This window comes from Ptychodera flava, chromosome 9, assembly GCF_041260155.1.
Source record: "Ptychodera flava strain L36383 chromosome 9, AS_Pfla_20210202, whole genome shotgun sequence".
NCBI classification, from domain to species: domain Eukaryota; kingdom Metazoa; phylum Hemichordata; class Enteropneusta; family Ptychoderidae; genus Ptychodera; species Ptychodera flava.
Window position 1 is genome coordinate 31705775 of NC_091936.1, and position 24069 is coordinate 31729843.

General features: G+C 37.4%; 3 protein-coding genes across 6 annotated transcripts; 2 read left to right on the forward strand and 1 right to left on the reverse strand.

The window, feature by feature from the left end:
* Window positions 1-234: 234 nt before the first annotated feature.
* LOC139140675 (ADP-ribosylation factor 1) lies at window positions 235-6123 on the forward strand. Of its 3 annotated transcripts, none has more exons than XM_070710053.1 (5): window positions 235-377; window positions 1327-1517; window positions 2943-3053; window positions 3322-3446; window positions 4531-6123. In XM_070710053.1, the coding sequence occupies exons 2-5, from the start codon at window positions 1370-1372 to the stop codon at window positions 4690-4692; spliced, it is 546 nt and encodes a 181-aa protein (XP_070566154.1). In that variant the 5' UTR covers window positions 235-377; window positions 1327-1369; the 3' UTR covers window positions 4693-6123. The 3 variants fall into 3 exon arrangements, with proteins under 3 accessions (XP_070566154.1, XP_070566155.1, XP_070566156.1); XM_070710054.1 differs by having other exon boundaries at window positions 256-446; XM_070710055.1 differs by lacking the exon at window positions 235-377 and adding an exon at window positions 432-464.
* A 3756-nt stretch (window positions 6124-9879) lies between these two features.
* Window positions 9880-14637, reverse strand: LOC139140674 (multiple myeloma tumor-associated protein 2 homolog). 2 transcript variants are annotated; one of them, XM_070710051.1, is made up of 7 exons: window positions 14459-14637; window positions 12906-13056; window positions 12442-12487; window positions 12153-12235; window positions 11396-11554; window positions 11093-11209; window positions 9880-10545 (listed from the first exon to the last, which is right to left on the reverse strand). In XM_070710051.1, exons 1-7 carry the CDS (start codon window positions 14493-14495, stop codon window positions 9927-9929), a joined length of 1212 nt encoding a protein of 403 aa, XP_070566152.1. In that variant the 5' UTR covers window positions 14496-14637; the 3' UTR covers window positions 9880-9926. The 2 variants fall into 2 exon arrangements, with proteins under 2 accessions (XP_070566152.1, XP_070566153.1); XM_070710052.1 differs by lacking the exon at window positions 14459-14637 and adding an exon at window positions 14348-14370.
* A 223-nt stretch (window positions 14638-14860) lies between these two features.
* On the forward strand, window positions 14861-22561 carry LOC139140673 (26S proteasome non-ATPase regulatory subunit 11A-like). Its single transcript, XM_070710050.1, has 11 exons — window positions 14861-15011; window positions 16150-16251; window positions 16579-16703; window positions 17220-17349; window positions 17708-17819; window positions 18330-18412; window positions 18904-19048; window positions 19723-19846; window positions 20331-20492; window positions 21152-21203; window positions 22003-22561. Exons 1-11 carry the CDS (start codon window positions 14930-14932, stop codon window positions 22143-22145), a joined length of 1260 nt encoding a protein of 419 aa, XP_070566151.1. The 5' UTR covers window positions 14861-14929; the 3' UTR covers window positions 22146-22561.
* Window positions 22562-24069: the final 1508 nt, after the last annotated feature.

Consider the following 24069-nt stretch of genomic DNA (forward strand, 5'->3'; position numbering starts at 1 on the left):
TGGGTCGTCGGAGTCATCGATCAGAACATTGCTGAAATAGGTAGAGTTTTAATTGGAATTAAAGGTGCATAGCCTTATAACGATTAATTTTATATTCAAAATTTGGAGTTGAAAGTGTTATTTAGTAATGGCATCAAGAATTACACCAATCATCCATATGTCCGTATTTCGTGGAAATTCGCGAACGTCAGTACCTACTGATGTTGATCTTGTGACGTCAAGGGAAGAACAGAAGTCAAAGGTTGCGATGACATCATTCGGAGGGGGAGTGGGGGTGTGTACAATGGCATTACTCATATCCCTATTGCCTAGGCAAATGACGTGGCACATGTAACGTTATTGGTTCCACGTCCGCCATTTTCAAGTCAGCGAGACAGGTTGGTACCGAATTGTATTGTATTTAACGTATTCTTCTCACAAACAGGTAACATTCTAAGAGAGAACAGGTAAGAGTGCGTTTCGCGGTAAGGAACTGCTCCAAATAACTACATGTCTTTCGTACCTGAGACCGTTATTTGTTCAAACCCGGCATTTCAACTTTTCTCCGGCCGCCATTTTCCACATTTTCATTGCCGTCTTTCATAGAATACACGGGTAAAGTATCATGAATGGTTATCATTAAGCACATCGCTTCCCCGCCAGAGTTGTTTTTATCGTTCATTTTATTGTAAAGGAGTATTACCACTCAGTAATATTGCTACATGGTCAAATCTATGCCAAACTGGGAGCAAGTATTCGTTTTTGGTCGGTCACCGCCGTCGATGAACCACTTCCTCCTCCTGACTAGTATATATATCCGTCGTATCGTAGCGCAGGGCTTCGTCTGTACACTGAACTTCATGACCGCATTTTTTAGTCATATGACTCGTAGTCAATCAAGTAACTGAACCTAATGTGCCGAAATATTAGCCCATGTATTCATTATTATCGACATTCATTGTGAGATTTCGAACTTTCTCGTAACGATCGCGCATGAAATTTCAAATCGAAAAAACTGATCACCGTGAACAAGGGGATATTTGATTTCTCTCCTTGTTTGTCTGAAGTTTCGTGGGCAACGCCTAGTATAATTATAAGTCTCCCCGAGGAAACCCAAACCGTGTCTGTCTTTACACCACTAGAAACTCCGTCAGAGATCAGTGTTTGGAATAACATTTCCAGATACTGGAGCCTACTACTTCATATTAGGAGCCGCCTGTACTAAAGCCTAGTTACATATTAGGTGTGGTACTGGTAACCAGCTCTAGTAGGCCTCTACAGACTTGTTATTCTCACATCTTAACCGTATTACCAGTTCATTAATTCTGTGTCCTCTTTTTTTTTCAGATTTCATCTAGTTTTGTAGCCAATCAACCAAATATATCTGAGCATGGGGAATGCCTTCACAAATCTCTTTAAAAGCCTTTTTGGCAAAAAAGAAATGAGAATATTGATGGTAGGACTTGACGCCGCGGGTAAAACTACAATTTTATATAAACTCAAATTAGGTGAAATTGTTACGACAATTCCAACAATTGGTAAGTATTAAATCCTGCCAGTAATTCTGCTGTCACATGACTAATGACCCTGTCAGTTTTCCCTTTCACTTCAGTTAAGCAAGTGTTGAACCATTGTCCGACACTCGAAAGGAAATGATGTAACGGTTAAGATTCAATGTGTAGGATTGCATCAGTCAATCCATTGCAAACTCCTCATTCATTTATTGACGGGAGTTCAGTACCAAATCACAGCGTGGACAATTGCTTTCAGGGAAGGGCAGTAAATGTGAATATAACAGTGTTTGTAAGTACCCAAAGGGAGAATTGTTTCACGGTTTCTCATATCATTCTCTGTGAAATAGATGACATTCAATTATGATATGCAAGAACCATCTGATCATGATATCATACCCTGCAATGAATCAAGTCCTTCGAATTCATTCTACAAAAAATGTTTGAAATAAATATTTAGTATTACACAGTCTTCTTGCTATGGCTATGGGACTTGCATATGTGGTTCTGGACTCTGGGTGCCATTCCTAATACATCCCTGTGTAGCATTGCTATACCATAGGGAACGTGATTTGGTAAAGTTTTCCCAGGCACCACTCATAACAAAACAACTGTCGCATTAGGTATTCAGGGAAGTGGCTGTAATTAAATGTGCAAGACTGACCAACTTTCTTCATGCTCATACTTCTCTCTTGCCGATGGTTCAGAATATTCAGATATGCAGTTGAAATTGGACTAAAAGTTTGAAGTATTGTTGAAAAATCAATAATCAAAATCCCCATAGCCTATTAGGAATGATATCATGATCATCAGTTGTGATATGAAGCAATTTATTTTTATGATATTTTAGTCCTTTTCTCAGAACTTGTTGAAAGTTTCTGGATTTTAAAATGTAAATCTTACTGTGTGACCCCAAAGCCATTGTGATGAACAGAATGTAAAATAGAAGTAATGTTGCCTGTGGCCTGAAATAACATTAACACATACATACCATGCACAACCACAAATAGATAGGATTGGAGGTGTGCTGTATTTGCCAAGCACCAGCTGCTAGTCAACCATTTTTCGATACTAATGGTGACACCATGACCATCTCTGGAGTACAGCTCTTTCAACAACTGTCAAAAATATCACTGTCTGCTTGTGGGATTTTAGAAAGGATAGAGTGCTAAAAATAATCTAGTAAACTTTATCATGCAATTTTGTCCATCATTGATGCAGTGGGCTTTGTTTATTACTTTATTGAATAAGTTCCCAGTGAACCTTGGTTGAGTTGGGTATGTCCCTGACCCGACAACTAACAACTCTTGCTTTCTTATTACAATCATACTTTTAAGATGTTGTCACTAAAGTGTTGTGTTGCTATGTGCAGAGTTTCCTTACAAGCATTGAAAATTAAAAAGACATGACATGTGCGTAGTACAACTATTTCTCTCTCTCTCTCTTTTCCAGGTTTCAATGTAGAAACTGTTGAATACAAAAATATCAGTTTTACAGTGTGGGATGTAGGCGGTCAGGACAAAATCAGGCCACTTTGGCGCCATTATTTCCAGAATACACAAGGTAAATAAAATATCGTCGTTTTATGTTTAGGAATCCTGGAGACAATTTCTGCACTTTGTGAGATGTATGTTACAAATCTAGTCGTTCAGTCAGTTGTGCATGTATTGTAAGTTTGATTGAGTGGACGCAAAAAATATGCTTGCCTCTATTATCACAAAATGTACAGTACATCGTGATGTGATTTTGCAATCTCTGGAGGGATTTAACTTTCATGCCAAACATTGAATGATATTAGAAATAACACAGAGACCTTTTCTTCCCCGTGCAGGTTTAATCTTTGTAGTAGACAGCAATGACAGGGAACGTATTGGAGAAGCAAGAGATGAACTTATGAGAATGTTAGCAGAAGATGAACTCAGAGACGCTGTTTTGCTTATCTTCGCAAACAAACAGGTATGTGGAATTACTCTGTGGCATATTCTTATCTTCCTGTGATGATCAGAATATGTAGTATAGTTTTGACATATCCATGAATTTACAGTGCATGGATATGTCATGTGGATGTAGGAAACTTACCTCATTCAAAAAGAATATTATCGTCTTCCAAACATGTCAATATTGTGTTAAAAGTGCTACATACTGTCAGATACTGATTAGCAACATTTGATCCCGTCAAAGTGTCAGTCGTGCTCCAAGACACCCCTGAAGATTTTTCATGATAACATGATCTTCTATTCATGGAAGAGTGGACACCTTTGAATATCACATGGAAAGTGGTACTAGGTGTCACATACAAATTTGTCATTGCAAGTCACATACAAATTTGTCATTGCAAGTAAATTTAAAGCATTTTACTCTTTTAGGGATGCCATTGTATCATAACATACCAAAAAAAAGTTTTTCACAGGATTTCTAACTCTCTGCAGTCTTTTGTATTATCTATGTCCCTAGTTTAGCTTGCTACTTTGGGTTGTAACTTTCTCAGACAATGGTCCTGCATAATGACAAGGATAGGCGTGCTCTTAGGTTTTGGCTTCACAATACATAGGGTCTGTGCCCTCTTACTCACAAACTCTCTGACACTCAATTTATGGAGATTCTGTATGTAGACCCTGTTTTAGCACGTGTAAACTGGATAATTTCTTTTACCTGAGCTTTGGTAAATGGTGTCCGAAGGATGAAAATGGGATTAGATGTGATTGTTGGATGAAACACACAAATTTAGCCCAACAGGGATATTTTGAGTGATTTCACTTAGCCATCTGATCAGAGTGACTACAAAATGCTGAACCCCTCTTTACCATTGCCAATTTTATTCCATACACTGAAGATCATGCAAACATCAGATCTTGCCGAATTTTCCGGCACAGCTGCACTCAGTGTTTATAGTAATTGACTATGGTGCTAGAACTTCTGGCTTGTTAGGTAATTCCTGGTAGTCATAGGGCTGTAGAGATCAGTGGGAGAATTATACCCAGTCAAAGATAATTCACTAGATATTTGTCTTTATATAACCGTAATTATTTTTGTGTTACAGGATCTACCAAATGCAATGACTGCAGCGGAAATCACAGACAAACTAGGACTTCATTCGCTTCGCAACCGTAGCTGGTACATCCAGGCAACATGTGCCACAAGTGGAGACGGTCTTTACGAGGGACTCGACTGGTTATCAAATCAGCTCAAGAATGCTAAGTAAAAAAAATGTCTCTGACTTAACACAGACTGAGAAAGGACTTCTCATACCAGCAAAAAAAGGAAGAAAATATCGAAAAATGTTCAATATGTACAGAGGAGAAAAACTGACAGAAGTTCTTAGACCAGTTCCTGGCCCTCATCCTGTTAATAGGTACTAAGGTGTTCCCCGTGTGGATCCTTACATCAATGAAAATGTCAGGTTCCCTGTAACTTTTTCCCCTTTTTTTTATCTGTATTGTTATTTTAATTAAAATATTGGACTGAAACGGATGACGACCAGGAATGGACAATAATGTGGGGATGGGATCATTTACTTACCACGGGTCTAGGGGGGTTGGCAGTGAAATTGTATCCCTTTTGTAGTTTTTTCATGGAGAATATAATATGGTAAACTTGAAGAAGGCCATTCACTCAGAACAAAACACGTCCTACAATGGGCAGCTTGTATTCCAGTATTTATGCTGTATAGCCCATCAGAAAATTTAATGATACCTGCTGTACCTTTCTAACTTGAAGAATTTGAATAATCACATAATTTATGCCTGTATAGGAAATACAGTGAAATTCGTACAGAACTTTTAGTTAGCACTGTTCCAGAAGGCATATGCAGAGACATTTCATACCCTTGAGTGGTGTTACACACGTTACCGCTTCAGCTCAACAATGCATTCACCAGTGACAACTGAGTAGCCAAGATTTCTCACGCCTGTCCTGGATGCAATTATATCTGGCCATGGCTAATTATTTACTACGTTCAAATCTAAGAAAGCTAGGACGAAGGTTGTGGGAATCATTATGGAGCATCAGTTACACAGAAGGGCTTCAGTATTGAAACCAGGCAGCAGCAAACCAAGTGTCTCTCTTTTGGAAAAAAAGTAAGAGGGAGATATTTCAGCGTAGGTGCACTCTTGTGTGTCTTTTCTGGTTGAGAGCACTCCCTCTCTTCAATTCAAGTCAATCTTAATTTGCATGTGGTCGTGTGTGTTAGGGCACTATGTTCTTGGTACATTCCTTATTGTGCGGGGGGTCTTTTGGAGGAGGCAGCAAAAGGAAAAGGGGTTCTGTTTGAACAAATACAGGCCATGTATGATAAAACATGACTATTTCCTGTGTATACTCTGCTGTAGATAAAAAAAAACACAAAGCATACTGTCTTGTAGGTTTCAGTAGCATTGTAGCTAGCGGTGAGAATTCTCAAACGTGTAATAACTTTATATTTGAAGATGCTTTGTAGAACGGAACAAACTACATCAAGGGTAGTATTTTATTTAGATGGAAACAAGTAACAAGTTTAGCATTGTGATTTTGATAGCAATCTTTCATCTGTCTTTTCCATTTATGTTTCAGTGAAAAAAAAAATGCAGGTTTGAATTCTACAAAATGTCAAGTGCAGTTTTATGTTTATCAATCCTAATAAAATATTCTAAACCAGCCTGTTTTTGTATGTGTATTTGATGTAGTGTTCCTGCTTGACATTGTGAGGAAACAGTTTGTGTGAAGTCCTTGTCTAATGTTGGAGCTTTGATGTACACTGGACGTTAGTGATCACAAGTGATGACAGCAATGGAATAAGTTGAACCATTACAAAACTAGTATGAACTAACCAAAACTCAACAAATAAACCACACTGCTATGCACTGCAGAAAGACTTTCAGAAAAGGGTAGAGAAATCCTACCTGATTGAAGGGATACTTTAGTATCTGCAACTGCAACCAAATTACTTTGGTTTCTCGGAAGTGTAAACCAGTTTTCTGTGAAGTTTACATGATGCTGCTGGCATCATGATGATGAAGCGTTCACTCTATAATTTGCAAATCTGACTTTTGGTGAACAAATTACTTCAAAATGTTGTACTTGCAACGTGTAGCTATGCACAGGATGAATATGTAGAAAGGAACCATTCATTGTGAAAGGGAGTAATTTGGTTCTGTTTGGACCCACTCAAAAGAGAGCGGGTCAAAAAATTTTATTGGTAACTTAACATTTGCTTGATTGTCTCCCTCATTCAAGAATTAAAGCAGAAATTTCTTTTTCACCTCTGTAACATAAATGGCATTCTGCAAGTGTGCCAGGTGCCTTATACATGTTTATAATGTACCCCTTCCCAACCCATAATGGACAAAGCAAAATGCATTAAACAATGTTTGAGGTGAAGCCAAGTACATTATTGAGTGAAAAGTTTGCTTGAGTCCGTTATGGACTGGGAGGGGGTACATTATTGCTATTATTTTGTAGTTTTGGCAATGCCAGTGAATTTGTAGATCTAGAAAACATCTGGGGTCACAGTACTGGATAATAGAATATACATCAGTAATAATCTAGGTATGACACCACAAAATTCACTGGTATTGACATAGCTGAATATAATTGTAAATAAAGATATGTAGAGCGAAAAACTAGAGCAAAGTCCTATTCAAATACATTGTATTTTTCCCGAAGCCCACACAGTCTGCACAGAATAAAATTTCTCACTGTCTCACTACAGAAAGTATCGCCTATTGAAATATATATTTCAACTTGTGGATCATATTTTTGTCAGTTTCATTGTGTCCCATACTCAGTGTGTCATCTATACTATTATTACTGTTATATCCATGCAGTGAGTTACGATGCACACAGACTGTTTATAGTATGTCATTTCAGTTGCCCATTATATATCTTTTTGTAGGCTGTTCTTATGTCTAGACTCGCACAGAATGTTTTGGTTTCACATTGTGGTTCAGAAAACCATTTTCAGATCTTCACTCACAACTGTGGTGTTTAGAAGGACTGCAACTGCATTTTTTGATGACTTAAAGTATTTTCATTTTGTGTATCAACTGCAAGTTCTTGTTCTACCCTTCAAAGCATGCTGAAACGCCCACTGTTTAATAAAAGCTTGTCAACGCAGCATCTGTACATGTAAAATGTAACTGTCTTCTTTTAGTTTCAGTTCCAGTCCAGACCAGAAGTCACTTTCAACAATAACAATGCAGTCTACATTCGTACATGCTGAGTTGACAAGCTGAATACTGTGTCAACATGCTTTGACGAGAAGAACAAGAAACAATATTTGACATTAAAAAACAAAAATAGTGAAAAAATTATCAATAGTTATAGCTACCACTCATACTAACAAGCAAGTACCTTAAACCATAGACAGTGGAGTTCTCTACTGTCTTGCTGAAACCCGAGAAAGTATGCATCCCTTACATTTTGTATTGTCATGTGACTCATTTCAACTGCCCAAGGTCTCTGTACGCGGTACTGTTTGTTGAAATTCAAGATTGTTACTTTTGAATGTTGTTGACATCTTAAGGTCCTGTGAAATAGTTCTAAAGATCAGCATGAGATAGCACCCCCGTTTCAGCAGATAGACTTCCATGTTCTGAAATCAGTTCCACTGCCTGAAGTTATGCACCTTATCAGCCTATTCTTGCCTTTGGAATTTGACTTCGTTTATCATTTCTACTGAAGGCTAACCATGTTCCTGTTGTGGTATCTCCAGGTTTTAAACTTGAAGCAGATAGAGGCCCCAAAGCAAATGCTTACTGTATTGTCTGTAGACCATATATATATATATATATATATATATATATATATATATATATATATATATCTCAAGTTCATTACATTTATATTACTCATGCTTAGAAGGGTGTGGACTACATTTTATAAATACTGGAGTGGGGGACTAAACAACATCAATTACTGGTAATCCAAAATCCCTGTGTGCACACACTAATACTTATGCACACATCATATACCATTAAAAAAACTGAGTTTCAAATTAAAAGGCTTTAGGCAGTTGAAGTGCTGTGTTGTTCATGTACAATACATGACACCAGAGCTTTGGTACTTTGTGATGAGGTGATTGAAATACTGTGAGTGGTGACAGAGTGTTCAGTTTATTGCATGAGGTCATATTATTCTGGCATGGCCCAGCAAATTCTTAAAATCCAGATTACACAGTGTGAGAAGCCTCGGCCTGAAATCATGTCTTTACCCTAATCTCGATGGGAGAACTTAAATGGTGGCTGTATTGTGTCATATTGCAAACTCGACCAATACCTAGACCAGTTATAGCTGCATACAGAATTTCAGTGATCCTGGCTGAAGTGTTTGCAGTCTCTCTGGGCTTGGTACGAAAACTGTTACAGGTACAATCCTGCCGTATCTGATATTGTGTACATTTTGACAGGTGTTACTGGCATTCTTTGATACAAATCTCCGAGTTTCAGTTTTCTGAAACAAAAAATGCTTTTCTCTGTTTTCATTCACTAGGCTCCTCATCTGTCTTATTGTTAGTTTTGCATACCTCTTTGTTGCTGCGTATCTGACCTCTGAACTCTATCATTCCTGTATGGCCAAGTCATCAAGGCAAAAAGCTGGTCGCCCTTGAAATCTCAATTGATGAACGTCATCTAGATTTGTTTATAATTTGAAGTTCAACTTTGTCGCATGCTTATGTCATAGCAATGATGACTCGTCAGATTATTTGTTGCCCTAACCCTGGTAATACAGTGCAACACAAAATTTTGTCATCCCTCGGACTATGAAGTGCACTCTGATTGATGGTCTTCAGACCAATGGTGGCTGTGATCTCAAGAAGAGTTCAAAGTACAATGTTATCCATCACTCAGTCTCATTTTATCGAAACATCCAGGTATCTTCCAGTGTGTACTATATGAATATTTCATCAAATATTCAGTCCTTGAGCTTTGGCATTGGGCCATCAATCAGACTGGAAAGTCCACCATTGAGGGCGCTGCTTGCCTTTGCCAACATGAATTTATTTGCTTTGTTTGAACTCGTGTACAGTCCCGTGAAAGCTTTCCAATTAACTATCAAATATTTATTATACGCATTTATATGACAGCCTTAAATAATGTGAACGAAACAAATTAATCATAATGCTGTCAGAATATCTATTGGAAGGCTTCCAGAATATCCAAGTCCGTGGCTGTTGATTATGTGAGTTTGTTAAGCGCTGTTTTCATTTTGAATTGCACTGTCATATGGTACTTTAATTTGTAATACTTATCTGAATATTCTGTCATCAACTTAGAATACATGTGCATATGTAAGATATTACCTACTTGAACAATGGGCAGTGGTGCTTAAGTTTTCATACGGGGGAAACATCAAACAGCTACATGTGTGCAACCTGATATAGTTAGGTACAAGACATCAAATGGCAAATGGGAGCTAAAATGTACTTTGAGTGATTTATTGTGATCAATAAAAGAAAACACCCTAAAACAACTGAACAAAACAAAGTCCTGAGCAGTGTAATTTTTTTTCAGTATTTTTCTCTGTAATCCCTCCTGTCTCTATCACCTCTTCTACGACTACTTTGTTCATAGTCCGTTTTATATTGTCTGTGTCTATCATCGTCTCTGTACCTCTGATATGATCTATCTCCCTCCCCATACTGTCTCTTCCGCTTTTCAAAATCATCACCGGATGAATCACTATCATGTCTCCTCCTCTCTGTTTTCTGATGTTCGGAGTCCGTCCTCCATAGGGAACCCCTGTCAGAGGGGCTATCATCACGATAGCTATTCCGTTGAGGAGATCTGTCCCTCCTGCTCTGTCTGTGTCCTCGGTCTCTGTCATCAAAGTGTCCATCACTCCTATGGTGACTAGGTCTGTGTCTGTCACTGTCTCTGTCACCCTAATGTCACTGTATTTGGACTGCTGAGTGTCATCATCTGAAGTGTCAGAATCATGTCTCTTCCTGCGGGGCACATTTCTTTCTTCTGATGAGTCGTGTCTCCTCTTCCTAGAGTCTACAGTGGGTTCATCATCAGAGGAATCGTGCCTCGGTCTCCGTCTTGACTTTGGACTGTCATCTGCATCACTATCATGTCTCCTGACAAAAAAAAAAATCAGAACTAATTTCTGACAAATATCGACACTCCAAGAATGGAATGTAGGGACAAAACACACATACGTGTATTCAGTTGAATGTGTCTCTTTCCTGATGCACATATTAGTAAAGCAAGCCACACAAAGAAATATGTCAATTATGGTGACACACTCTCAGTGCCATACATACAAATATTTATTCTATTGTATGCATGTGTAAAAGCGATACTAAATACTGAGAAACTCCACTGTATCATTGTTGTTTTAACTTACAAGTTATGCTGGGGGAAAAAATTGCAGTCATATTGGCATTAAAATTTGTTTTTTACAGTTTTGCACCATTATAATGTACAGCAAAGTCCAAGTTACTCAGTCGTAACCAGGTTTTGTCCTTATTTGTCAGACTTGCATACAAAACTAAGTATGCTTCCAGTAATTCAAAGTTCAAAATTGCGCATAAACGTTCTAAAAAAATCAAGATCGTACACAAATGTTCTAAAGAAAATCAAATTTGGACAATCAACATATTCCACTATGAGAGTCTGTTATACCTTTTTCTTGGCTGTGGGGATTCTGACCCACTTGACCGGTCTTTCTGCTTTTTCTTTTTCTTCTCCTTCTTTTTCTTTTTCTCTTTCTTGGCTTTTTTTTTCTTTCTTGAAGTTTCCCTTAAAATGAAATATATTGACATTAAACAGTATGTTTGATGTAAAGGATTCCCTGATTCCATTGCCTTTGAAACATCCATGTAGAGTACCTTAGTTATAAGTAACATTGCTGCGGAGTAATCTATGCAAATTGCAAAACTGCAAACACAGAAAGCAACACCAATGCTGCCTTTGACCTTGACTTACCCTTGGGCGTTATCCTCTGATGAGTCTTGTTTTCTACTCCTATGCGCGTGGTCAGGTGTGGATGATGCAGAGCCCACTTTGACATGTTCAAACACCGTACCACCCATCTTCTGGGCCTCCCTGTCAGCTTTGGTCTGGCCAATTCTTTGCATTCTTGAACTGTCAAACATTACAACGAGAGGACTTTATGTCGACTGAATAGTGAAATTTCGGTTATGTTATTTTTGAACAAACTCACTTTGTCCCCAAATCTAATTGGTTAAAGAGCTATGGTCTTGTGGTTTGTGTCTATAGCCACAGACTTTTTTTGGTCAGTTGCTCTGGCAGTGAACAAACATCAGCATCATCTGAGTTTCTTGTCAAAAGACTGAGAAACTACAAAGGGGCAATTCTTTTCACCTTCATTCAACGCATCACATTTTGCACATCAACCCATGAAATACTACATACCATAGATGTTCACACTGAAATACTTGTAAACTGTGAATGTATATACAGAGACCAAAGTTGAATGTTATTGCCATTGCACAAGTTTTAATCATTATTGTGAACATTAAATTGTGGTAGAATGTGAATCAATACAGATAAAAGTCATTCAGTTCAGGTCAAAAACAAAAGATTTACAAACACTCTTCTGGTGTTGTGCTTAAATGGATGCTGAATATAATTAGGAACCTGGCAACCTGAACGCATACAGAGTATTATTATTCAGAAAATTCTTCATGAAGAGTGATAAAATAAAAGTGGAAGATCATACCTTCCGTAGCCCATCCCTTGAACTCTCTCAATGTCTTGAGAGTCTCTGTCCGTTGCTCCTCTTTGACAAACTTCTGCAAGTTCCTAAACACAATGAGATGGACGCACTTTGATGACAACCACAACAACATGAAGATTATCTCATGTTGGTATAAGAACAGATATACTTTGCTACCAGAGATATACATTTAAGAAAATTATTAGGCCATCAAGAACTGACATCAACTATGCTGTCAGTTGACGAGACAATGTATAGAATACAAGTAAGGAAACACAGTACTGGTACATACCTGTTGTGAAAGTCCTTGTGTCTGCTTTTTTACTACTTTATGTTCCCTGCACAATAAAAGAAAATGGTGGAGAACAGTCTTTTCTTTGTCTTTCAAGGACAGCATGCATGCATACAGGCAATTCATACAAAAAAGGAAAGTGTTCCTGTTGTGGAGGTATGCTTGCAAATTGTGATGTCCTTCAGCAGGTTTTGCATATTGTTTGTAATTGAAATTCAGTGCAATCATGTTGCAAGGAAACAACATTTGAGAATTATCATGTACATTGGTGTTACACATACTCTGTTTGAATGGTGGCAAGAATGGAAATATTAAACACTGAACTAACTTGGACTTAGCCCGTCATCTTCCTGCTTTGATAAAACATAAAAGTTTTTTTCAACATAAAGTTAGCCCTGCATGAACTTCAAAATATGGCAACTACAGAAATAAAAGATCATCAATAATGTTATCCACCAACTTACAGTGCGGCCATCATGGCTTCCTTCTCTGCTTGTTTGATCATGGCCAACTCTTCTGCTTTGGATAGCCCTGGTCCTGATTTCTTCTCTTTGGAATACCATGTCAAATCTTTGCCCTTCTGCCAGCGACCTACTGGAGCCTTCAATGAATGCCCTAGAATAAGATTGAAGAGAAACTTCCATTAATACAATCTGCACAACACAGTTACCTATAGGTGGTGTAATACAATGCATTTACACTCTCTTTCAAGTATGTGCTACTTTCTGAATATGGATTACAACTTGTAACATTTGATAACTTCAGCGTTGCATCACACAAGTTATAATCTAATATTAAGAAAGTACTGTCATGCAGGGGGAGTCTTGGGAAGCTGAACACTAGAAATCTAGATTATCGCCAATTTTAGTATTTCATGATTCACTTTTCCATATTTATGAATCTTGACTGGTGTGGTGCAGTATATTGGTTTGTGGAGTGACTGTCATTGGATGTACATAAACATTTCTGCAGGGAAATTTTTCATTTGTGGATTATGGAGATAGGGTAGTATAACCATGGAAGATTACTATACAGTGTCTGACTTGATCTCATATCACGTCTTGGCTGAATAGTTTTGAGCAGATCAGAGATGAAAAAGTGGATCCCGATTTTTCCACATTTTCCCTGTAATATTAGACTTGGTTCAAGTCGGTGAATTTTTAAAAAACAAACTCATTTATAATAGTTTCTCTTGTGTCTCCTATTTTTTACAAACCTATTCGGAATTTGGCAGCCCAGGCCAGATTTTCTAAGCAACTGAATGTGTCACCTTTGAGTCTGCGCATGAGTTAGTTTCTGCCAGGTGATTCCGGGTGAAACTCCCCTGTATAGCGTTCACCCCACTCATTCGTCCACTCCACTCATTGTGTCCACTCCACTTATTGTGTCCACTCCACTCACATGTTTCACATGAAAACAAAATACAAATCATCACGTTCACTCCACTCAAATATTCACAAATCACAGACTTGAACCAAGTCTACTGTAATATGTACATGATTAGCAGTGGGTTGGAGTATTAAATTCAATATTAAAAGCCATGGTTTAGAGGTGGGATTTGTGACAGTGGTAGTACGTGTGCACCCAATCAAAACTCTGTGATAGTGCTCTCGATCTCCTGGTGTTATCCTTGTGAACTTCAAACTGATGGGCACAATTTTTGAAGTAGAAAGAACAACCATAGACAGTAGAGAAACATTGTCTATGGCACAACCATGGACCTCCATGGCACAACAAAGGGCTTTGCAGAACAAACAGAAATGTCAGAGCACTACTTGCATTAGCTGCAGTACTGAAGCTTCAGATTTGCATGGAGTAAGGGTTGGATGGCAAAACGATATGGTTTAGCTGCCTAATCAACAACCACCGGCAAAACCTCGGCTGGCAAACCTGGAAGCTGCATTACCAGTGTTTTCTCCAGAGTGTCAAATTGCCCAATGCCTGCCTATATCTAAAACACAAAGGCCCCGGAGAGTGTACGGTCGGTCGAGATACCCATCGAGCGGATGTTGCTCACCAAGGTAGTTTCTCTCTGTGTTTGTTGGCTTTAACATCTTCCCAGCTGAACTGATCTGTCCCACCACGAGTTCCGCCTCGTGTTGGGTGAAACATGATTGTCAAGAGGTGTATATTCAAGAACCACCTATTACTTGACTTTCGCTGGTACACTCCGAAGTCAAACAACTAATTTTTGTGGAGCTTGAGAGGTCTTACAGTCTCTTACCAAAGAAGTTTAAAACTGATATCTGTTGGATTTTTTGACCTGATAAACACGATTCAAACATTTACAGTGTAATGATATATTCTAAATATATTATGTGGAAACTTGATTTGATAACAAACACAAAAAGACTACACTCACTATTAAAAGGGATCGCACTTATTACTTACAGTCTCCGAAAGAGGGTAGATTATCCTTGTGAAAAATCAAAAACCTAGTGGATCCAAAACCTTTCGCGCTGTACCCTGGGAACTCACATGGTGCAAGATGGCGGCCGCCGATCTCGAGAGAGCTCAAGCACTGGCGAAGACTGATCCCAACTCTGCTATCGGCATATTACATGCTATTGGTGAGTGACCGGGCATGCTTTCATAATTTATAGCCAGTCCGGTTTCCATGGAAAATGGACTTCGTTCCCGCCCCCTCAATTGTCCATAATATCGTCCACCAAGGGAGCCACACATCGTCCAAAGAAACTGGCTGACTCACTGTTCTGTCACACAAACACACACTGTATTTCATGTATCTCAATGGCCTGAATATATGTATGTTAAATCCCTCTCTCATTGATCTAAAATCATGAATGTCAAGCTTTTAGCGTTTTTCCATTAATTCCTATACTGTAATGTAAAAGCCTCTTATTGTAGAAGAGTAAGAATGAGTAATACATTGTAACAACAATGAAATTGAAATATCACATGTGAACTTGAATGAAATTGCAATTGTCAAACAACAAATATTGATATATTTTTTCATGAAATTCATCACAAGGAAACTCGAGGTTCATCTACGTTGTAGGTGTCCAACATTGTTACACTGGAATTATTTTTTTAATTATAATTCTTTCGTGTTTGTCACACCTCTATTACATTCAAAAACGGTTACAAAGTCATTGTCTGTGGTCAAAATTTTTTTTCACTTTTTGTGTCAGTTCCGAAGAGTATTTTTGGTATATCAGTCAGACTCTTGAAACATGCCCAATGAGTTATCAAACAAAATATGCCATTCACCTAGCACACTCATACACATAAAAGTACAGCCTCTAGGCTCTTCCCTCCTCTCTGTAAAAAGATAAAGAAAAAATTGACATAATAAGATCATACTATTAAGCATAAATATCTGGCCTCTACCATAAATTAATACCACTGTGCAAATAGCTTATTCTGTAAACCTTGGTATGACTATGATAGAGCTGATTTTATCAGACTCTATTCATGCACAATAAGCATTGTCTCAGTCTGCAGGTGTATGGTTCGTCCATAAACTATGGTAGAATATTTTGAAAAAGAAAATTAACAATACGCTGTTCTCACTAAGCTGTCTTGTGGCAAACTTCACTATATACTGAATGCATAGAGAGTGATGATCAGTTGCATAGAAGAGCTTCGTGCATCGCAACAATAAGAGAGTCACATTTAGCAGTGACAGAGCTGTTTCTTTCTATCAGGAAGAAGATTCATCATCATTTTCATATTGTCATTTTACAGTGAAGCGAGATGTAAATGCTGAAGATGAAGAAGGTTTACGTGTGAAAGAGCAGAGTGTTTTAGAACTAGGCTCACTTTTGCAAAAGACAGGGCAAGCTGAAGGTAAGTTGCTCCCATGAGCCAGTGTTATTCAACTGAACCAAAGTTCTTTTTACAAATTACACTTTTATGTATGTAAATTGATAAAATAAAAAATTCACTTTTTCTGAGTTGTAAAACAACAGTATTCCTTCAGTCATGATTTTTCTTTTCATGTGTCAAAATCAAATGCATTATCATTATTCTGGTTCAATGTCCCATAAAATCTTAAACTACATCAGAAATAAACAAAAACTACCAAAGTACTATTCTGGATAAATCAGACTCTTATTGAAATTGGATAATATTTCAAGCAGAACAGAAAATTTCACTTTTGTCTTCCTTTCACAGAACTTGCTGGTTTAATCAAATTCACAAGACCATTCCTAAATTTGGTGAGTAAAGCCAAAGCAGCCAAGATGGTCAGAGCATTAGTTGATCTCTTTCTAGACATGGAAGCTGGAACTGGCAAAGAGGTAAGACACTTGAAACAGTTCAAATTTAAGACTAAGTATGTTTTGATCTGACATTATGGAAAGAAATGGTAACTTTGTCAATGAGCAAAGAGACATTTCACTTTTCCAAGAGAATAGTCAACAAAATCACACTTTTAAACAACAAACATGAGGAGGTTCGTAGCTGATTATTATGGCATTTTTGAAAGCACTAATATTCTGAGAAATAATGCGTTTATGCTCACTGTCTGAAAGAAATAATTTTTCGCTTACTGCAGTCTGAATTTATCAGTGATGTAGAAAATAGCCAGCAGCTGACAAAAACAACCGGCTGATGGCTAAAATTTGCCGCCTGTGAAAATTAAGTTTTTAAAAATAATCAGGACATTTTGCACCAACTTTATGTGCACATATACTACTTGTAATGGCCTGTACTTTTGTACTTTTGCCGCATGTAACCAAAATTTTCTACATCCCTGTTTACATTTGCTAAGATGATTTACATTGGTCTTTTTCCCCAAATGACTCAACTTATAGGTTGACCTGTGTAAAGAGTGTATAGAATGGGCGAAAGATGAGAAAAGAACATTCCTGAGACAGGCATTAGAAGCAAGACTGATAGCATTGTACTTTGAAACTATACAATACCAAGAAGCACTTCAGTTAGGCAAGTATTTTCAACAGTGTTTTCATTGTAGGGTGAGTAATGACACTGTTTTGACTTTGTCATGTAAACCATGTCAATATCAGAAAAGACCTCCGCAGCATGGCAAGTGCTGAAATGTCCTTGAATTTCTTCAAAGCTAAAAGAACTGAAGCAATTCGTCTTTACTAAGTTGATCAAAGCTTAAAGGCAATTATTTTGTTGAACAATGTACATTGTGACACAAATAGCCAAATATTGTACTTATGGTAAATTGATTGAAGTAAAGGCTTGTTCTTGAAAAACTGGTATATTCTACAATGGCATGAAAAAAATTAACAGGTAGTTTACAAGTTCCTAAATATTTTGGCCACTTTTTCAGGTTCTGCATTGTTGAAAGAATTGAAGAAAATGGACGACAAAGCATTGCTGGTTGAAGTACAGCTCCTAGAAAGTAAAGTCTACCATGGTTTATCAAATCTACCCAAATCAAGGTATGATATATCTTTGATCACTTCACTTTATGACAGAAAGCACAGGTAGCACAAACAAGGCAAATTATGTAAATTGCCTGTCCGCATAAACAAAGCCTTAGAAAAAGTGTCAATAGAACATTTGTTTGATGTTCTTATATTGATTGTATTTGTAATGACTTTGAATTGCTGTGGTGGCCTCTGGGGAGGAGGGATAATGACGAACAAACGAACACGCTTGTTGGCATGGCTTTTCCTTGAATTTTACATAATGTTGCGTATTTCAATGTACTTTACCATCTGAAGATTGCTCTGAAACATAAATGCGTGAACAACTTTTTAGGAACTGTTCCTGCTAAGTCATACATTGACATTATGAATTTTTTGTGAATTGATAATATGGTAATAGGTTATGTCAAATCACAGAGATGTGCTGGTCACAGTGATCTCTCTTGGTACCTTGACTTCTATACTGATTTGGCATGTTTGATATGAAAACTAAAGTGTGTATTTGTTACTTGTTCTTCACAGAGCTGCTCTGACATCAGCCCGTACAACTGCCAACGCTATCTATTGTCCACCTAAACTCCAAGCAGCCTTGGATATGCAGTCAGGTAAAGCGAATTTTAAACCAATGCACAAGAAGAAAAGAAGGAAAAAAGGTTTTGAATTGAATACATTTTCAGATGCTCAAAATTCCATGCACACTTATACACACAAATAACTAGAATTACCGGTACTATGAATGTGAAATGAAAATGAAAAATAGACCACCATTATTTTTAGTGTAATTGCTTCAAGTCAAACATAACTACAACCTCCAATATGAGAGTGCCAAGGAGAGAGATAAACTGTAGACACATTTTTGTAAAGGGATTAAAGTATGATTAACTTAACTGATAGTTGAGTATTGTACTGATACACCTTCATGACAAGCTAAGTACTGTAACCATCAGCTATTGTTGACTTTCAATCTTCCCAAAATGAAAAGACTCCAGTAGAGTTGCACAAAATACCATCTTGGGTCCCGTATATGAACAATATGTAAGCATCAGAATGAGTGTGTTCCACAGGTATTACAATTTTCTGTTCCATTTCACCACAGGTATACTTCATGCAGCAGATGATAAGGACTTTAAAACGGCATTTTCTTACTTTTACGAAGCCTTTGAAGGGTACGACTCGGTAGACAGTCCAAAGGCAGTTGATGCACTGAAATACATGTTACTTTGTAAAATTTTACTCAATAGGTGAGTGTAATTTATGCAGTCAGTCACACACAGTGATTGCTTCATACATGATTGTACCAATGTTTGATAGATTTGTACCTTTGAAATATGCACATGAGCTAAACCTCCACGTGCGCATATTTGGGCACTGTAGTTATTGCTTTCTGCAAAATTGCAAAATACTTCAGTCATCATAGATACATATTTTCATGCTGCTCCAGTCACAAAGATACTGGTGTTCACAGTGTTTGTATACATGTACATGTATATTGCTAGCTGAAATATTGTTTTGAGAAAATCTGATTGTATGTTGCCATTGCTAATTTTCTTTTGTTGGTAAAATGTCTACCATATATGTATAAGTAAATAATAGCACAGCCTTTATTCGAGGTAGTCAAGTAAAATGTTCATTATATTACCACCAAATATCAAGTCTGTCAAAAAAAAAAAAATGATAACAGGGATAGGCTTTGATTGAAACCAATGTCATTATGGTTGTTTTGTTATCTGCTTTATAGTTGCAATGGCAAATGTCATTTTCCAAAGTCTGAAGAGTATCAGTCAAAAATCCATATGATACAAATGACATTCAAATATTAATTGCAGCTTCCCTGCGAAGGAGCTTCTGAATGGGAAAAAATTCTCCCTAGAGTTTTTAAAATTCATTCTATTGTTTTCTGTTTTCTCCATCTCAGTCCAGATGATGTACAGTCTATTATCAGTGGGAAGCTAGCATTGAGGTATGCAGGCCCACAGGTAGAGGCAATAAAAAGTATTGCATCAGCCTACCAGAAAAGATCCTTGTCAGAATTCAAAAAGGTAAGTTGATCAAGGCTTCTATGTTAGCTCAGAGACTGAAGTCTTCTATGTAACTTCAAAGACTTCAGGTGTGTAAGGATGACACACTCTATTGCAGTTTATGTCTTGGTTAAATTTCAAGCACACACGTCTTTGTATAGGCTTGACTCAGGAAAAGTTGAAGTTCTTGCTAAGTTGTGTAAAAAAGACAGATTTTCTTTCTAATGCACCATATATCAGTGCAGCTTTGGAGAACATGGATACATTTTGAAGTCCTCAGTTATGAGACAACTAGAATCAGCGGTTGAGATGTGATAATAATAGCATGTCAGCTGCTCAGCCAGTATTTGTGTGAGTATACCATCATAGTCGATCTCAGTAATGAACTCTACTCAGATGATAACAGTCTCTGTAGATGTCAAGGCATATCAGGAGGCACAAAATTGACACAATACTGACAACCCCCAGAAAATATCACTTGTAATTTTTGCATCTATTGGTCCAGGCATTGGCAGTCTACAAGGAACAGCTAGTTGATGATCCAATCATCAAAGCCCATCTAGATTCATGTTACGACAACCTGCTGGAGCAGAACCTCTGCAGGATCATTGAGCCATTCTCCAGGGTACAAGTACAACACATAGCCAACATCATCAAGTTACATCTGGTGAGTCCTTTGCTCCCAAATCTTGGACAATATACATGTATGGCATGAAAGATACACGGACAAACTTATATCTTGACAATGTCTTTGTGGTATATACTAGACAAGTGAAATTGCACTGATCGCAATTGTATGTTTGTAACTACATATAGCAATGCAAGTGTGACATTTACTGCTGCCAATGCATATTTGGACAAAGTTTGTTTTAGTACATCTCTGTTTATGATCGATACTTGTTATCAGATTCTTTTGCTGTGTCATTGAAAACATTGATGGTATCAGAGTATCTGAATCTAAGATCAATTTCCTAAAGTTTCCAAAGATTTTTCAGATAAATGTTTATTTTGCATATTTAGTTACGGATCTCTGACATCATCACAAATTGGTCCTATTGTGTGCTGCAAAAAAGGCTTGGCAGCAGTGAGAATTTGGTAGCACCTGTATGGTATGGTATGGTTAGTTATCAAAGTGGTCAAGTTTCCTTGTCCTCCTACCCTCATGAAGAGTATGTTATCAGGGATGTACTACTGTTAATTCATTGGAAGTTGCACATGTGCTGTATGAAAGTACAATTACAGTAATGCTCATACTTGCTCCATGAATGTCTGGTTTAGTTTAGTAATCATAAAGACTTATTCAAATATCTGTTTGACCTTTTTCAGGATGTAGTGGAAAAGAAACTGTCACAGATGATTCTTGATAAGAAATTTCACGGTAAGTGCCTCTTGTGCTAAAGCCTATATTATGAAATTCATCTTCTTGAGTGATAGGAGCTTTGTGTATTCATTCTTGTCAATATTACACAAACTTTGTAATTGAATTCCGACTGTGAGGTTCGGTATTAAACCTGGCTATGGTTGAAGATGTTATAAACTTGCTGCATAGAATAAGTTGGCGATAGAATTTTTTTTAGATACATGTATAATTGTGATGGACAAAATGAGCAGAAGGAACACTGACAGAATAAAGCACTGGTCACAGTACTAGTTGCACTGCCACAGATTCATGCCACATCCAAATATCGAAGTCTTAAATTTACTTTCAGTTTGCGGGAGAAAAATTTCACACTTACAAAACTGAAATTTAAGTCAACAAATCACCATTGCCAATAATAAATAAATAATTAGACAATATGAATGACTTGAAGTGATTCGCAAAAAGATTGTTCTGGATATAGTGTTATCACTGAGGACAATTGCGTTGTGAGTCTCAGAATGCCTCCTGTGTGTGCTTTGTAATTTTCTCTATACACATCTATTTCTCTGTTAAGTGGATTGTGTTTGGAAAGGTACTCAGGCCAAACAAATTAAAACTCAGTCATATTCTCTGTAAACACAATGCATATACTCTGTACTGTCTTCAAATGTCATCTACATCCACCAGAGACTAACAAAATGTGGCGTTACATCAAAGTTGATCTTTCTCAAACAGTTTGCGTGGCATAACATAAAATTGGTACATGAACTGTGCCCATTGATTTTGACAAAAACCAACCCTCTGACTCCGCCAACAGGTATCTTGGACCAAGGCATGGGTGTTTTGATTGTCTTTGATGAACCGGTTGTGGACAAAACGTACGATAACGCGCTAGAAACTATCCAGAACATGGGCAAAGTAGTTGATTCACTCTATAACAAAGCCAAGAAATTGTACTAGGGTTTCTGTAAAGAGCGCCCTCTGTGGCACGTTTTCGAAATCAACTGCAAGCCTCTCCTACCATCAAAGTCTGGTATGCTGACTGTCTGCTCTCACTGTAGGTTCTGTGTTTTTCTGATACATCCAGCAAAAGGCAAAACAATGATGATTTCAGAGGCTTTGCTCTTCAAATCCACATTATGCTTACTATTAAGTAATCAACAGTCTTAATGGGCAACACATAATATTTATTTTTTCCTTAGTACTTTTTACATCATTATTTTCATAGAATTCTGTTATACAAAGAATAATAGTGACCACTTGTTTCTTACCACTAGTAATTGACAAACACTGTTTTATGCTTGTACAGTTTAAGAAATTGTAATGTCCATGAACCACAACATTAATTTTGTCAAATAAATCTTTTTTCTGTGAAATATTTTGATCAAATGAGTCTTTTTGAGCAAAGTCAAAGAAAAAAAAACTATCTTTGAGCCTTACGCTTAGTATATTTGACCCAAGTGCATTACAAAAATTTTTTATTTTAAAATGGACCATAAACGTAATGTATAACTACAGTATTTTATAATCCTACGACAAAATCGAAAGAATAGAGACGACTCTCCATATTCATGATAATCTACAAACATTCACACTGATACACAAACACTCACAATAAAACAAGAGACATGTCAGATATAAGCTAGACTCTGAAAACGACATACTTTTATATTTTGGTTATATTGGGCAATGGGAGTGTGTCAGTGAAAAGGATGAGTTGACTGGCTGCCATGGACATGTAAATTTTTCACCTGGCTCTTGTTCTGTTGGTCAGGAGAGGTTGTTTCCAAAATGCTGCTGCTACTTAATCTGCTTTCGTTAAAAAAATAGAAAAAGATATCATTGCAGATTTCGTGTGTATAGCTCCTTCCAGGGTGGATCAAAGTCAGTGGCAATCTTACATGATGATGGCAAAAAAAACAGAAAAAAAACCAGGCCAATCTATTATTGTACGACCTATGCAAAGGAGGCTGTCTGCAAGATATTCACTGATATTCATTCATATCTCTGTATTGTGTTTGTGCATTTCGTTTCAAAGCCACGCGTCTGAAGCTACCGTGCTTTCTTTTCAACAGCAACTTTCACTCATCTGTAGTCTCACAATCATCTGCTGCGTACATAAAATCACACATGCATTCATTGTATTGACGGCCTACGTGCAGGTGTTGTGTCTCAAATTGTGAGACCCTTCTTGTCTGGCGCCACCTAGTGGCCAGATGTTCACCATTCTCCCCTCGACCTACATTTCCTCATTAGAGAGGTCGCTATGTCCTTGAACAAAGTGGATTAATTATGACAAGTGCGGACTGGGAAGCCCTTTACCTTAATCCCCATGTCATTCCCAGTAGTGCTGAGACTAAATTTCTTGAGAGGAGACTGGTTCCTTCAATTTGCCGCTCAACTTGTGAAATTTTTCACAAGCGAGTTGTACGTGGCCTTGCCAATACTGATTAAGATTTACTTGCACTTAAAACTGTGTCAATTTTCCCATCCTTCTTCCATCAAGTTTTCCGTTTTCCGGGAAAGAGAATGTTCTTGCATATTAAATACAGATGATGACCAAGCACGATTTTATATTCAGTGGAAATTTGTTCCTACAAGGTGACATTTTAAACCATGAATTAAATAATTTCAACGTAGTGAGAAATTGCTGTGGAAATTCAGCAGAGTGTGTTCTCCCTCTGCGTAATCCTGACGAAGCAAATTTTCTGCATGTCTTTTGTATTACTGTACCTTTCTTCTGGGAACGAATTTGAAGTACAGAAACTATGACAAATGAACTTTTTAATCGCAGATTTTAAAATTTGACCACAACTGTGCAGAAAATGAAGGAATGAGATGAAGATGTTAAGTTTCCAAGAAGGAAGGAGAGATTTATTGAAGT